The sequence below is a fragment of the Chaetura pelagica genome, unplaced genomic scaffold (genome assembly GCF_000747805.2).
Source record: "Chaetura pelagica isolate M959 unplaced genomic scaffold, ChaPel_1.0 scaffold425, whole genome shotgun sequence".
Taxonomy (NCBI): Eukaryota; Metazoa; Chordata; class Aves; order Apodiformes; family Apodidae; genus Chaetura; species Chaetura pelagica.
The window spans coordinates 5,904,663-5,921,206 of record NW_009953205.1 but is presented as its reverse complement, the minus strand read 5'-3'; the positions used below and the strand labels follow the sequence as shown (position 1 = coordinate 5,921,206).

Genomic DNA, 16,544 nt, shown 5'->3' with positions numbered 1-16,544 from the left:
CATAGGGGCTGTTAAAATCTCTACTCCCCCAGATTTCAAAGGGGGAAGGAGTTTAATTTGACAAAATAAGATAGCAAGAAAGGTCCTTCTGTTGTCATGGGAGTCCATAATGTTTCGCAGCCCTTCTACTCAGTTACTGTGATCTAGCATTGCTTCTTGTCATGAACTGTGGGCAGACACAGTGGGACATGAGCTGTTCTCCAACTTCTATACTACTGTGGTTTTTGTGTGTAGGTGTTACTGCAAATTTAGGAAAAAAACCTAAAATATAAAAAATCTGGTTTTCCTGACCAGGCATATTCTCTGAACTGTTACTCCTGTGAAGTTTCTCATAAGCATTTGAAGGCAAGTTCTATATGGGGAAGTGCCTTTAAAAATCCATACAGTTATGTTCATTATACATGGAACTGTCTTGGATCTTGGGTCTCACTGAAAGTTTTTTTTTATTCTTTATATCCTGTCTTGTCAAAAACTTCTTGGAGAAGGCAGCAGATGAGCTCTTCAAGTGAGACAGATTTCAGACTGATCCTCACACAACCCAACCCATGGAAGCGAACACTGCAGTGTGATAGACACATGTGCTCTTCTCCGCATTAGAAGGACGGGGTGTTATGTTTCAGGAGTGGATAAATTAAGCAGAGTTTAGAAAATCCCTGCTCAGCAGGTTTAGTTCAGGGAGTTTAGGCTCCAGGCAGAAATGAAGGCCGAGCCCAGCTTTGGAGGAGAGAGGCAAGATCCATCATGTTACATCTCCAGAGCAGTTCTGGTAGAACTGACAATCACAGTGTACCTGAAGTTCTGCCCTTCACTAGTAGCAGAAGGCTCTTTAGAGGAGAGTTGGGACAATGCTACTTCTTACTTCAACAAACATTCCTGTTTTCCTAATTGTGAAGTTTGTTGGCAGTCTGCAGAATCAACATCTGTGGGATCCCAGCAGTTTGGCTCAGAGGAGATTTGTAACCCTGGGCCCTGAGTTGTGCATCATACATGCACCTGTGGGTATTTCACTGGGTTTTTTATCCTTAATAATTGTTTAAGCAGAAAACTGGCAATTATTTTCAATTATACACACATATTGTACTCACATAAACATATTGTGAAGAAACATAGGAACAGAAACCTAAACTTAAGCCTTCTCATGTTTTATGTAAATAGCCAAATTATACATAGGAACATACAGGCATTACAGGCTCCTTTATATGTCTTGTCTGGCACTAGACAAATAATTTTTTAACTTCTTTGGATTTCTAGGTTTGCAGCTATAAACTGTAGATAAGACTTTCTTCCACAGGATTGCTGTGAAGAATAAACACTAGTTGAACCTTTTGAGCAGCTCAGAGTTCAGTAGTGCTAAGTTGTTTCTAAGCCATCATTTAATATTATGGCATCCTGAAGGAGATAATACATAGATGTGAGGTTTGCATGGAAATCTCTCATTTAAAAAACATCTAAACAATATTCTGTTTCAGAAAAACAAATGCCTCCCATATCAGAATTAGTAGCAATTGTTGAGTGTTTTCTCTCTTCATTTGTAGGTGACCTGTATGATACTTTCCATATGGCAGTGTAAAGTGAATAGGAGACCTGAATCTTGTACCTTCCTTTAAAACACACAAAAACCAGGGGAGTTTGGAATACTGTAACATGAGGAAAAGGTTCCTGCTGTAGACTTGCTTTGTTCTGCACTTAGATGACCCACACTTTAATGACATATAAATTAATTTATTGTTACTGTCTCTTCACTGTGTATTCTTGTCCATGTAATTCTCAACTCTTAACACTTACAGTTCATTTGAGCTCTCTGTAGTTGCTCCAAATGTAATACCAGTCCAGGATGCTGGATTAGAGCAGCTGGCTTGCTTCCTTTGGCCTATTTCTGAGCTCTCTGTGGCAGAAAGCTGCAGTATTTTCATGAAGGAGCAAACACAAGTACACTTCAAAGTTTCTGGGGCCTAATGATAGCCACTCTTTGGACTGGCATGCTGTGTCACATCCATCCACACTGATTCCAAATGACTTAATACTACACTTTTATTGGCATGAAAAGGCTGCAGATTTACCAACATACAAAAAAATTCTACTTAAAAAGCATTAATCATGTACATCACATCAAATTAACATGTTCAAAATTAATATTCTTGACCTTGCCATTGGGCAGAATAATCAGTCTTGCAATGGGATTGTACTGTGACTGCAGCCAACGTGCGAGAGAAGTGCTGACCTCTCCACTTGGAAATAACATTTCTTTCTAGTAATAGACAGTCCTGCCTTGGTGAAACACAACCTTTGACCTTTCTAACAGGAATAATGTCCCTGTCAAGATGCTGGGTAATCAGTATTGCCATGCCCGTTTAGAGACAGTGTTGTCATTTGCCACTCTTGTAAACAGGGCAGCCACTCCTGCCTGCCTTTTCTGTCGCCTGATATGCTAACGTTTCTGCCAAGCAGTGAAGTCTCAAATACAATTTCAGTTACATGTGAATTATCAGTCAGTCTCAGTATAGAAATAGCTCATCTTGTGGGTGAAATGTTTGCCTTTCTTCCTGTAAGTAGAAGGCCTGTGGAGTGGGAGTTTTCTAACAGACTAATATAACTCTTTTATATGCCTTCATTTGCATTAGGTCTTTGATTGACTCCATCCACCGAGTTGGTTTTCTCTTGCTGCTGTTCATTAATTTTGTGAGTAAGGTTCATTGGCACAGTCACATCATTGCTGTGCTGCTGTCTCTCTGTTGGCTTTCTCTGGACTTGAGCTCAGCCTGAGCCCTTTCTTCACTCTGAATGGTCCCACCAAAACTGTTGACTCTGAGGTTTTTTTCAGCATTACTTAAGATCTTTCTTAGGTGGCTGATGTCTGCTTTAAAACTGAATGGGAATGACCTTTAGGAAAAGGCTCTGCACTGTGGCAGGAGCAGCCCTCTGGCAGCACTGGTCTGGGGGGCAGGAGGGGTCAGGCTGCAGAGAAAGTTTTGCTGGGTCCTACTCACTGCTCCACTTGATCATCTGTTCTGATCCTTTTTCCCTTTTTCTTTTTGATTTGGAGTACAGTACCCATCCTGTGAGTACTGGGAGCCTTCCAGCTCCTAGTCCCTTTCTGCTGTTCTCTTTTCTCAAGTGTGAAATGTAGATGGGTTCAGGTTTTTTAAGGGTTGAGAAGATTTTTTCCAAGATGCACTCAAAATCAGATGGTTTGGGAATGACCCTTAGCATGATTTGATTATTTCAAACCATGCATAAATAAGTAATAAAGCTGGTCGTATTTTTTTTTTTTAATAAAAAGCCAGAATATTTCCAAGGAGTTGAGTGGTTTTGATAAACTTCTGTAGTTAAGCATTTTTTTTGTGTGCAAATAATGTTTGAATGTTTGGTACTTTTTTAAGCAAAGCTTGCTTGTTTAAATATACCTCAGTAAGTTAATTAAAACAAAAGTGACTTAGTGAAAAAAGCATAATTAAAACTAGACATTGCAAAAGTATCAAAATGAAATATATCCAAATGAAATAGATCCAAACAAAAATATATGGTCTCAAATGCATTTTTTAGGAAATAAAGGAAGAAATTACCAGTAAATTATGCCTTTAATGTTTTCTATTTCCAAATAGACTGAAGGAAGTGTGTGTCTGACCATGTTAGTGGGTGGATCTTGCCATGGAAAGGATGAAAACCATCTCTTCTTTCTGCTGAGGAGGACCTCTAGCAGATGGGGTTCAGGCCAGTAGCTTTTGTCCTGGTGGACACCTCAGAAGGTTATTGAGCCCGGCCCAGATATCATCAGAGTAACATCAGCCAGGCTGAAGTAGCTGCATGGGGGACTTCCTCCACCTGCAGAAACATGGTGGTCTACTGATATTTCCCTGCTCCTGTGTCCATGTAGAGCCAGGTATATGAATTTATTAGTGTAAACACAACATGTAGATCATTTTGGGCAGCGATGGATCACAATTTATTTCCACTGGCAAAGAAATGATCCATAGCTCAGTTATGAAGGTAATTCCCTCTTGTATGGAAATTAATTGCATTATACCAAAGCTTCCAGTTATGTATTGATATAAAATATGTTAATTTCATTATTACCTAGTGGTTTAGTTAATACTTATAAGAAATATTAATGAGGGAGTTGTCTGTTTTCAACCTCTCTGTACCTGCACCTTCTATAGGTTTCTGAATCCTTTTGATATCCTCATCGTCTCTGGAAACTGAGGGCCACGCCAGGGAACCATTTTGCATTTTTTTGTCATATAATATGTCACAGTGACACCATTGCTCAACTTGCAGGTAGTTTCCTGGGGATTCTGGTGCCCTGTGAGGTGTAAACTAAAAACATTTTTTGATGACTGTTATTTTTTTTCTTCTTTGACTATGGGAAAATGCTAAAAAAAACCAGAACCACCTAATTTCTTTCATTTCAGTTTTTGCTGACTTCTTCTGCCACTATAACTGGCTTTCCAGCTGGATTTTTTCCTCTCAGAGTTTGCTGTTGAGGCATTGAAGAACAGTTTTACAGGTTCCCTGCTGTTTCAAACATATACAATGCACTTGAAAAAAATCAAACTTTGAGGGTTTGGGTTTTTCTTGTTTGGTTTGGTTTGATTTTGTTTGGGTTTTTCTTTGGTTGTTGGGGCTTTTTTTTTTTTGTTTGGTTGTTTTGTTTTATTTTAAATAAGGAAACAGCTGAGTAATGATGATCTGGAGACAGTTCTTCTTAAGGACCATCTTTCTATCAGGCAGTGAACCTCAGTGAAAACATTTTTTTTTTTACCGTCATGTCCTGATTTTGTTCTCCACTTTCATAGTCTTTTTGCTTTTCCTGTAGGTACTTAGCCAAATAAGAAATTCTTCTGCTATGGGTGTCCTTCTACTCCTTTCTCTTTCAGTGAAGCTGTTACCTTCATCTGTACTCAGACAGAATATAGACCACATCTGTCCCTTCAGCAAGATCTGGTGGGGCAGGAAGGGATCAGAGGTTCCCTTAGATGCAGGTGGGCTCCTTTCCACGAATGCCTGCACAGAATCCCGTAACTTCTGCTAGGGTGGCCTTAACCCTCTCTCCTCTTTTGTCCTATATGCTGGTAGCAATTTAATTGGGTTTTCTGAGGAGGAAACGTAAAGTTACACTATAGTGGCATTGCAAAATCTTTCAGCATGCCCTGAGTCTGCCATTGCAAGTTGGTCCAGGACTTGTCTTATATTGCCTTGAAGGCAAGTTATTAGTTGACTAGGACTTGGAATCAGCACCTAGAAGCTATTGGCATAAACTCTGGTTTAGGATGGTGTTATAAGTCTTAGGCTAAGATATTTCCTTAAGGATCATAATCTCTTGCATAAATATTTGGTTGAGGATGTTGGGGGTAATGTCAGAGTTCATCCCGCCTCCCCTTTGTGCAGGGGAAAGAGCAGGAGGAAGTGTTCAAACTGTCAGTCTATTGAAGTTGCGGAGTGCTGAGTTAAATTCCATCCTGTCGTTTGTGCCTCATTTCCTACATTTCTGGATCAAAGACTTATGTTACAAGTTGCAGTCACAACTTGAGCTTAGGAAGGAGAACAGCAATAGAGTAGGCAGTTCCTGGTTAACACGCAAATAGCTTGATAGTTGGTGAAAAGGGCAAAGAAAGCATGAAAGGTAAATAGATTTACATTTAAATGAACCGCATGTTGGAGGTTTTCCCTAATGTAAAAGTCACTCTCTAAAAAACCGTGAATGTGACAATACAAGTGTTTCAGTCCAAACAAAATTAATAAGATTTCAGCAGTAAGAAAAATAAAATTAAAGAAAAAACTTACTAATTAGGGGCTGGATTCTGTGACCTCTGTTTGTGTTGGTGAGCACCAGTCCTCAAGTGGACTTTCCATGGTGAGCAGGGAAGGAGCCCAGGGCTTTGGTACATGTTGTGATGGTGGAAATGAGTGGCACACATTCACACTAGCACTCAGTGGACGAAAAGAGCACACTTACAGAGGGCTTGGTGTGACATCTCAGCCCACCAGTGTGAATGAGATCTTTATAATGCAGGCAGTGTAGCAATAACCTTGGATTTTCTTTATCTTGTAAAAAGTGAATTACTCTTCAGTTTCACAACAGAGGCAAAGGGGAGTTGTAAAAGAAAGACTTTCCTTAAGCTGGAAAAGAAAAAGGGTACATTTCCTTTTAAACCATAGCTTTCATGCTGTCATACCTTCCTTCCTTCCATCCTTCCTTATTTGTATCACTAGGATATGATGTGGCCGAGAAAGAGATAGTTGGTAGACAGGTGTTTACACGTATTAGCTGTTATTTAAAATTTTTCAAATTTAGAGAGTAATTTGCTTTGGTTACCTTTTCTAAGTTTTTGGTAGAGTTCAGAAACATGATGGTACAAATAATTAAGATGAAGAACAATTTGTACCATCCATAGTAGAGTGAAAGTAATGAGTGAAATCCACCTTGTTAGGTTCTCAGTAATGGTTTTGTTGGAAGTATTTGCAGGATATTTTGCACTGATACTTACTACAAGTTGCCAACATGACTGTAATATATATAAAATATTTTAAAAAAATAAAATTGAAAAAGCGTAAAATAGAGCAAACCAGCACAGTCTATTTCATTTTATTACATATACTGGTTGTTAAAGTGTGATCTTCATATCACCCTCTTTGGAACATCTTACAGTAAAGTTTTTCAAATCATTATTTCAAATTGTGTTCTAAATGTTAAAAATGCATGAATTTTCTGCATTGACAGTATTTGAGCTGAAATATCTAATCACTGTTGTATGTTTTTCTTATATGATATGTTTGTGCTTTCAAAGGTTTAACTTATATTCTGAAGATCAGATTATCACTTGGAGGCAGATTAACTACCATTCATCCATGTGAAAGAAAAGTAGTGAATATTTTGTATTACCTAACTGAATGAAGAAATAGTCCATGTGAAACTAAAAGCCTGATTTCATTGTTACTTTAACAGTTGTTTTTGTCTCTTGTGCTTCTCTGATTACATTTAAACATTCTTTCCCTGAAAGAAGTTTGCAAGGTGCAATACTCTATATGTGATACCTACTACACTGTTACACATTTTCCAGTCTGTTGGTCAAAGTAGGTCTTTTTGGGGTGTAAACTATTATTTTCTCTGCACTATTGCTTGAATAAACAAGCTATAGATTATTGAATGTGGTTAAGATACAGGTACCCACACATTCCAGGTGTGTTGCAGAGCAGGCATAGAATTTACTGGAAATGCTTTTTTTCCAAAGTTTCTAATTTTATTTGTGAGAGATTGCAAATAAATTTACAAATCCACTTAATTCAGAACAGTAATGCTTAGCTGTAAATTAGTGCGTTATATAGTAATATATTATTTTGATTGGTTAATGATCCCACTCTTAATGTTTCCATAGTTTTCTTGCCTAAGGGAAAAACTTAGGTAGACTTTGTATATAGAGAATATTTGCACAGAAGCACCACAGGGGAAAAAAGAATGTTTACTGTCAGTTCTCAAGTATGCTATTCAGGAGGAGAATCTTAGATTTACAGCACCAGTTGCATTACTGGGGGGGGGGGAAGAAAGAGGGGAGCAGAAAGACAGCATCCCTGTTGGGTGTCTGTGTAGCTTATGCTGAGTAAATATTGACAAAGTAGTCTAAAGAGCAAACACTTTGACATTTGTAAGGTCCACTGGAAGGTCTTGTATATATTTATCCAGCAAGAATGAGTCCAGCATACCAATTTTCTTGAACTAGCTCCTGACATAATTCTGCATGGGCTTTCTTGTTGAGAAAGGTATGTTTACATGTGAATGGGTCATTTGTTGCACCCATCTTGAATATCCTCAAGTTGCTCATAGTGAGTTGTTTCAAAAGCCTGCATCACCTGCTTTTGCCATCTCCTCCTCTAAAATATACTACCACTAATGATAGACTTTAAAAAATCTATTTTTTAAATTATTGTAACTGGGGATTTTTTTACTTTGTAGAAATTTTTTATGTTTGTTGTACCCTATATTTATTAAAGATTGCATCTGAAAGCTGTAATGAGCAAAAAAATGCTTGCTTAATTTAAATTGTGAATCTGTCTGTTAAGAAATGCATTAGGGGTAGGAGAAGCATAAGACATATTAATTGACAGACAGGAACTGCTGTCTCTGAGGTTGATACAAGTAATTTATTACTTTAGAAATGAATGCCACCTCCAGAATGTGCTTCATTAATTTCAAATTTAGTTTTAATTTCAAGCTGTTGCCCCTTGAGAAGAATAAGGTGGCAAATTATGTTTGAAGAGCAGAATTTTTTCTTGCTCTGTAGAAACACTAAATTTTAACTATTTAATTTAAAAAATAAGTACACTTCGACTAAAACACTTAAGCAAAAGTATGATCAGCAGAAACTAACTTGTATTTTCTTCTCTCCATAATAGCCTATGTTTCAGATGAACTAAAAGCAGCAGCTCTGGTGGAAGAAGATGTGGAACCTGATGAAAATGCAATTGATGGGGAGCCTTCAGCAAAATATGCATGTCCAGAAAAAGACTTCAGTAAGAACTGCCAAAGCTACCAAAACTCTCCAGCAGCTGAATTTTCTAGCCATGAAATGGACAGTGAGTCACATATCAGTGAGACAAGCGATCGCATGGCAGACTTTGAGAGCAGCTCTATTAAAAATGAGGAGGAGACCAAGGAGGTTTCGATACCACTGGAAGACTCTACTGTATCTGATAGTTTAGAACAAATGAAAGCTGTATATAACAACTTCCTCTCCAATTCCTACTGGTCCAATCTCAATTTGAACCTTCACCAGCCAATTTCAGAAAAAAACAATGGTAGCAGCAGCAGTAGCAGCAGCAGCAGTAGCAGTTGTGGAAGTGGCAGCTTTGACTGGCACCAGACTGCTATGGCAAAAACACTGCAGCAAGTTTCTCAGAGCAGAATTCTTCCTGAACCGAGTCTTTTTAGCACAGTTCAATTGTACAGACAAAGCAGTAAACTTTATGGCTCTATATTTACTGGAGCCAGTAAATTCCGTTGTAAAGACTGCAGTGCTGCCTATGATACTTTAGTAGAATTAACAGTGCACATGAATGAAACAGGACATTATCGAGATGACAACCATGAAACTGATAACAATAACCCCAAAAGATGGTCCAAACCTCGTAAACGTTCTTTGCTTGAAATGGAAGGGAAAGAAGATGCCCAGAAAGTATTAAAGTGTATGTACTGTGGTCATTCATTTGAATCTCTTCAGGATTTGAGTGTTCATATGATCAAAACAAAACACTACCAAAAAGTGCCTCTGAAGGAACCTGTTACACCTGTAGCAGCCAAAATTATCCCAGCTACTAGAAAGAAAGCATCACTGGACCTTGAACTCCCAAGTTCTCCAGACTCCACAGGTGGGACACCAAAAGCAACAATCTCAGATACCAACGATGCACTTCAAAAGAATTCTAATCCTTACATTACCCCAAATAACCGCTATGGTCACCAGAATGGTGCCAGCTATGCCTGGCACTTTGAGGCAAGGAAATCTCAAATTCTGAAGTGCATGGAGTGTGGAAGTTCACATGACACTCTGCAAGAACTCACGGCTCACATGATGGTGACAGGACATTTTATTAAAGTCACTAACTCTGCCATGAAAAAAGGGAAGCCAATTATAGAAGCCCCAGCAACACCAACAATAACGTCCTTAGTAGATGAGAAAGTCCAGTCTGTGCCACTAGCTGCGACCACTTTTACGTCTCCTTCCAATACACCTTCTAGTGTTTCACCTAAATTAAATGTTGAAATAAAAAAAGAAGTAGATAAAGAAAGAGGCATTGCTGATGACAAAATGAAAGACAAAGAGAAGTCAAGTGAAGATGAAGAGAAGTATGATATCTCTTCAAAATACCATTACTTGACTGAAAATGACCTAGAAGAAAGCCCTAAGGGGGGATTAGATATATTGAAGTCTTTAGAAAACACAGTTACATCAGCTATAAACAAAGCTCAGAATGGCACGCCAAGCTGGGGTGGCTACCCCAGCATTCATGCTGCCTATCAGCTGCCTAATATGATGAAGCTGTCATTGGGTTCATCTGGGAAGAGTACACCATTAAAACCGATGTTTGGAAACAATGAACTAGTGTCACCAACTAAAAACCAGCCCTTGGTGTCTCCACCAAGCAGTCAGACCTCACCTGTGCCAAAAACAAACTTTCATGCCATGGAAGAATTGGTAAAGAAAGTCACCGAGAAGGTGGCTAAAGTGGAGGAAAAAATGAAAGAGCCTGAAGGAAAGCTTTCTCCAATGAAACGTGCGACACCTTCGCCATGCAGTAGTGAAGTCAGTGAGCCTCTTAAGACGGAGTCCTCCAATGAAGGTGTCTTTAAAAGCCAACAGAACAGCCCAGTCCCTCAGAGAGAGGGTTGCAAGGACAGTCCAACTGTAGAACCTGTGGAAAATGGGAAAGAGCCTGTTAAGTCCATTGTAAGTTCTCTAAGTAACAGCACAGCCATCATCACTGATCACCCACCTGAACAGCCATTTGTAAATCCATTAAGTGCACTGCAATCTGTCATGAATATTCACCTTGGGAAGGCCGCAAAACCCTCTTTGCCTGCTTTGGATCCAATGAGCATGCTTTTTAAAATGAGCAACAGTTTGGCAGAAAAGGCTGCAGTGGCCACCCCACCTCTACAGTCCAAAAAACCAGACCACTTAGACCGTTATTTTTATCACGTCAACAATGACCAACCCATAGATTTGACGAAAGGCAAGAGTGACAAAAGCTGCTCTTTGGGTTCAGCGCTTTTGTCATCCACATCGACATCTTCTGCTTCTTCTTCATCTACAGTGACAACAGCAAAGACATCTGCAGTCGTGTCATTCATGTCAAACTCGCCGCTACGCGAGAATGCCTTGTCAGATATATCTGATATGCTGAAGAACCTGACAGAAAGTCACACATCAAAATCTTCCACACCTTCCAGCATATCTGAGAAATCTGACATTGATGGTACCACAATAGAGGAACCAGAAGAGAGTACACCAGCTCAGAAAAGGAAGGGACGTCAGTCTAACTGGAACCCTCAGCACTTGCTCATCTTGCAGGCCCAGTTTGCAGCTAGTTTGCGACAGACTTCTGAGGGGAAATACATCATGTCAGACTTGAGCCCTCAAGAAAGAATGCACATTTCCAGGTTTACGGGACTTTCAATGACCACAATTAGCCACTGGCTAGCCAATGTGAAATACCAGCTCCGAAGGACGGGGGGAACAAAGTTCCTTAAAAATTTGGACACTGGGCACCCAGTGTTCTTTTGTAATGACTGTGCTTCACAGATCAGAACTCCTTCAACTTACATCAGTCATCTTGAATCGCATCTGGGTTTCAGGTTAAGAGACTTGTCCAAACTGTCCAGTGAACAGATTAACAATCAGATAGCACAAGCAAAGTCACCGTCCGAAAAACTGGTGACATCCTCTCCAGAGGAAGATATTGGAACTTCTTATCAGTGCAAACTTTGTAACAGGACTTTTGCAAGCAAGCATGCTGTTAAACTTCATCTTAGTAAAACACATGGGAAGTCACCAGAGGATCATCTTCTGTATGTTTCCGAGTTAGAGAAGCAGTAGCATTTGCTTTTGATTAAAATAACTGTAATTTGCTTTGAGGAAAACTGTCAAAGGCGCCTTAAAGCTACTGTTTAGTTCTTGGCACATGTTCTTATTTTAACTCCAGAGTTGCTCTGGGCTGAACTGTTTTGTATAACTGTACAGTGTTTAAATAGAGGTGCATAATCAGCTGTTGTTACTGGTAAAATATGAAGGTTAAAATGCAGTGGTAAGTGTTTGGAACTTTGTGTAAATTGGATTTAGTTGCTGTGCATCCCTCTGATGCATCAAGCTGCATGCATTAACAGACAGTTTAATTAAGCATTTATAACTAATTCTGGTGCACTTTTTTCATGTGACCTAAGTGTGCTGGTATTTCTCACCCTATAATCTTTAGCCCTCTGAGTACTTTGAAGCACTTTTGCATTAATTTGGTAAAAATGTATGGATATGTTTTTTTTAAACCCTTACCAGCTTAGTTCTGATTATTAATATGAACCTCCATTTATGCAGAGGTGCCTCACACCTTGAAATTTAAAAATATAATTTTCACATTGAAACATAGATGTATATATTGTATAGATTTCAAAATCTCTTATGGAAAATGTGATTGTGGTTAATGCCATTTTCTTTTTTCTTCAGCTTTTTTAGCAGCAGTGGGTTTTGTACCTGATAATCCCCAGGTATAAACTGTACCTATATATACTGTATATTTCATTTTTTAGATCTAATAGTTTTTCTTTTAACATCCAAACATTGTAAATTATATGATGAAAGATACCACAGATAGCATTTATAAAGTATTCAGAAACATTATTCTTAAAGCAAAGTATGTTTTGGTTTGTTTTGCTATACAGTACATCTATATTAATAGAGGTTCATGTTTAAATTATACATATTTATTAGTATTGCTATAATTTGTTTTGGTTTGGTTTTGTTTGTTGTTTTGTTTTGTTTTTTTAAACCGTCTGAAGAAACAGAAGCCACGGACTGCATTCCTGGCATGCATTCTAACTGTTTTGCACAACATGACTTTTAAAGGTATTTATTAGTAAAAAATAAAAAAAGAAAAAAAAATGAAAAGAAAAAATTCAAAATAAACTCAGTGCTCAAAGGGTTAAATCTATTTGAAAAACTTGTACTGTATTTCCTAAACATTGATAAAGCCTTTAAAATGTTTGTACTGTAATACTTTGCTTAAAAAGTTATGAGGCATTCTGTGATATAACCTCTTTTACTTATTTATAAGTGCTCTTGGTTGTTATTTCCTATTGTAGAATGCCTTTTTATTTCAAATGGTAACTTTCTGTTTTGTTCTGCCTAATTATTCTCCCAAGATTCCATACTGCAGCTTTATCTTTAGGCATATGAAAGGTAACCCGTGGTTACCAGCACACTAAGTGATTCTGTTCGTCTCCATTTTTGGCAGTTAATTTGCAGAAGTAACTGACAGCTGACACCATATGAGAATCTATGTATAAAATATTGGCATGTAAACAGCACAGACACTGTAATGCACTCTGTGCCCTGTTTTGTTGTTGACAATGAAGCACCATTATATGACTCTTCATATAACCTTTTTTTCTACAGCAGCATTAAAATTGTCTTTTTGCTATAATTTTGTGTTGCGTTCACAATTATGTCTGAAATGTGCTACGACTAACGAGCACATTAAAATTAAATTGTATGCTATCTGTTTATGACTGAAGCTTGAGTAGGTTTCTTCATCTGCCAGGTGCTGGCAGTCAAAAGCTGCACATAAATCACCAGAGTTTTAGTGAACTTTAGCATTTAAAGAGCAGGGTAGCACTTATTCAAAGGCTGCATTAACAGATTTTTTCCCCCCAGAAAAGATAAATGAGCATTATAACTCCTTTCTAAACATCAGGTAAGGCTGACTGTGAAGATGGGGTTTGTAAGCAACGTGTGGCAAAGCAAATAGGTGTTTTGTTGTGCTGTGGATTCAAACCCAGGCAGATACTGCTGCTCACTTGCATTCCCCCTGAATGTATTGAGCAGAGTCTGCAAGTTTGCACTGCTGGGTATTTCACAGCTTAGAGAATCCCTTCCCATCTACCCAGCATTTTCAAATGACAGGAGTAGGATGACTTAAAATAAACTTTGTGATTTCGAAGTGAGTCTTATCATGGCCCTCTGTGCTGTTGTGCAGCATTCACAGCAGATAGGGAGAGAAAAACAGGAATAAACACATGGCAAACAAATACAATCAAGTGGAAGCATTTATATGAGAATGACCGACTTCTGCTGGTGTTGACAGGTCATCCTATCAAAACCATTGAGAACAATTTGCATTTCTGAAGCACCTAAATTACTAAGCATGTAGGTCTTTTGCCAGCCAGGTGAACTCAGTCTGGAGACGGTTACATGGGAACCAAAACCACCGTTCCAGCACTAAAGAATCATGTCTTAAGTAATAACTAGTATCTGAATGTCAAATGTACAGTTTCCTTTAAAAAAAAAAAAAAATCCACTGTCTTCCAGTAAGCAACTAATTAAATCTTTGGTTTGTTCTTTTCCTTCTTCTCTTCCTTGCTTGCTTTCTTTCTGTCTTTCTTTCCCTCTCTGTAACTGTAAAGAACCATGTTACAAAAATGTAACGGGGTGTTCTGTTCATTGTGTAGCAAACGCTGCTAAGCAGGCCTAGTGGATGGGATTAATGATCAGGGCTCTGGGTTTTTTCCTCCTCTTTTCGCTCACAGTTGTATCTGATTTTAAGGTCATTTGTGTGTCAATGTTTATGGCCTCAGCTCAAATTCCAGCAATAAAATTGCAGCATGCCATTTTGCTGGTTGACTGTGTCATCCCAGGAGTCCCCCTCGCGCACAGGCCAGGCAGGCAGGCCAGCTCAAGTCTTTCATGGAGCCTCCCGGTGGCTTTCCACATTTTTTGCAAATAGATGATCTCAATCTAAATGCAGCCAAACTTTTTACCTCTACAGCAGAGAATTCCTCCTTTGCAAATTATAACAGCTTAAATATAGTATTTGGTTGCAAAGCAGAAATTCGCACATAAGGAGACTGGCAGATTATTGCATATATTGTCAATCAATGTATTTTTAAGATGCGCCATTGACTTATAATAGTAATGCTAAATGCAAGACTGGTATCTGGGACACAGAGGGAGTAAAAACAAGAGACTACAGAGTCTTTTGCAGTGTTCCTTCTGTTTATTCTTAAAATATAGATAAGAGGTTGATGATAGCAAACACCAAATACCACTGATGCAACTGCACCTAATCTGGTAAAAGTCAGTTCCTGGGCCTGATTTATCTAGGTCTGAATGTGCAGTGAGGAGACGTTCTGGGTAAGAATTCAGTGAGTGACCTGTTAGTGTGCACCAGAAATTACTTTTTAATACCTTTTTTAAATGTGCTTGAGACTTTGCAAATGAATGGCTAGTCAAGATCTGCATATCCCAAATTTATTAAAATAAAGTTCAGCTTGCATTTCAAAACCTCCTGGACTGGCATACCAATGTGATTTCACATTATAAAGAATTTAGAGAATCAATGAACTAGAATAATGTTCTTTTCAACCATACACTGATATGTATATTGGCATGGTAACTATTAGTGCTAACCAAATCACCAACCTGGCTATGTTAAGATTTTTTTTCCCTACTAGACAAATAGGAACGTATGGATGCAGGATTTTAAAATAAGCATCTGAGTTCTGAATTCTGCTTTGCATTTGATATTTTATTTAGAAATATGCAGATCAGGTGAGAGACAAAACAAAATGCCTCAAGAAGGAGTTTTAAAATGAAATTATGATGGGGTGGGAAGAGCTTTAAATCACAGGTGTATAAAGGTGACCCTGGTCTAACCCCACCCAAGTAGTGGCTTGTTGCAGTGTACTGTATATCTTCCAGCCATCACATTTACGCAGTATCTTAAAATAACATTTGTGATAAATGTGCAATTTAACTAATTTATGGTGCTATGATGTGCTCAGGGCTACATGCAAGATGAAAATCTTAAATGGAGCTTGAACAGCTCACTTCACAACAAGAAATCAATATGCCAGATCTTAGAGAGCTGTTCACTGGAGTCAACGTTTAGCAGGAAAAAAAAATATATCGTTGAATGTGTCTTTTAAGTTTTACTGAGTAAGAAATCTATAATTAACTTAAGTATGACATTGAAGTTCTTGTAAGGAACTTCTCCTGAAACCAAAATCCTCCCAGAATCTTTATTATATTTTATTTTTGTATTAAAATTCAAAGTACAGTGTTTTAATTATGCAGTTGTGTTTGTGGTAAACACGATGTGCAATTTTTTATACAAACCAAGGCAGATCAGTGTTATCAATAAGGGAATTGTCTGTTGCATTTTAATATGGCTATGTATCTTGCTATATAAAACTAGACATAGATATGACTCTGCATTTTATGACAGAAAAAAAATTGGCTATACTTAGAGATTTAAAAAAAGTATTGGCATATATCAAAGAGAAGAATCTTCTTTAATTTTGCAACAGAAAAAGAAGTAACTGTGATGCAAGTAGAACAGATGACTGGTAATGAAACTAAATTTAAGTAATAAACTTTGTATTTTAAAATACACCTCAAGAGAGCCTTATATATCTTTTTAAAAGCATGCAATTATTGCAAATATTTTTGTTTCCTTTGTTTGGGCAAATTTTTGTTACAATAATATATTGGAGCTCTCCTAGGTAGTCTGTTACCCACACTGCTCCACAGAGCTGAAATGCAGGAATAGTCATAAAACTAGAATTTATCAGGCAAAGTAGAAAAAAAGAGTTTCAAGATTACTCAACTTTTTACAAGTCACTATTCAGTCTTAGCAAAGGATGAAATATCTCTATTAAGACTTGACAGTTACATTTCAGCAGTGGAAATACAAATGTGTAGCTCCCTTGGGTGTTGCTAGCAAATACATATAATCTCCAGAAAAAAAAAAAAAAAAAAAAAAAAAAAGAAGAAAATTCTTCTCTC

General features: G+C 37.9%; 1 protein-coding gene across 1 annotated transcript; it reads left to right on the top strand.

Annotated features, from left to right (window-relative positions):
* The first annotated feature begins 8,396 nt into the window (after positions 1-8,396).
* Positions 8,397-13,175, top strand: TSHZ3 (teashirt zinc finger homeobox 3). The gene has a single exon (XM_009997468.1). It carries the CDS (start codon positions 8,562-8,564, stop codon positions 11,586-11,588), a length of 3,027 nt encoding a protein of 1,008 aa, XP_009995770.1. The 5' UTR covers positions 8,397-8,561; the 3' UTR covers positions 11,589-13,175.
* Positions 13,176-16,544: the final 3,369 nt, after the last annotated feature.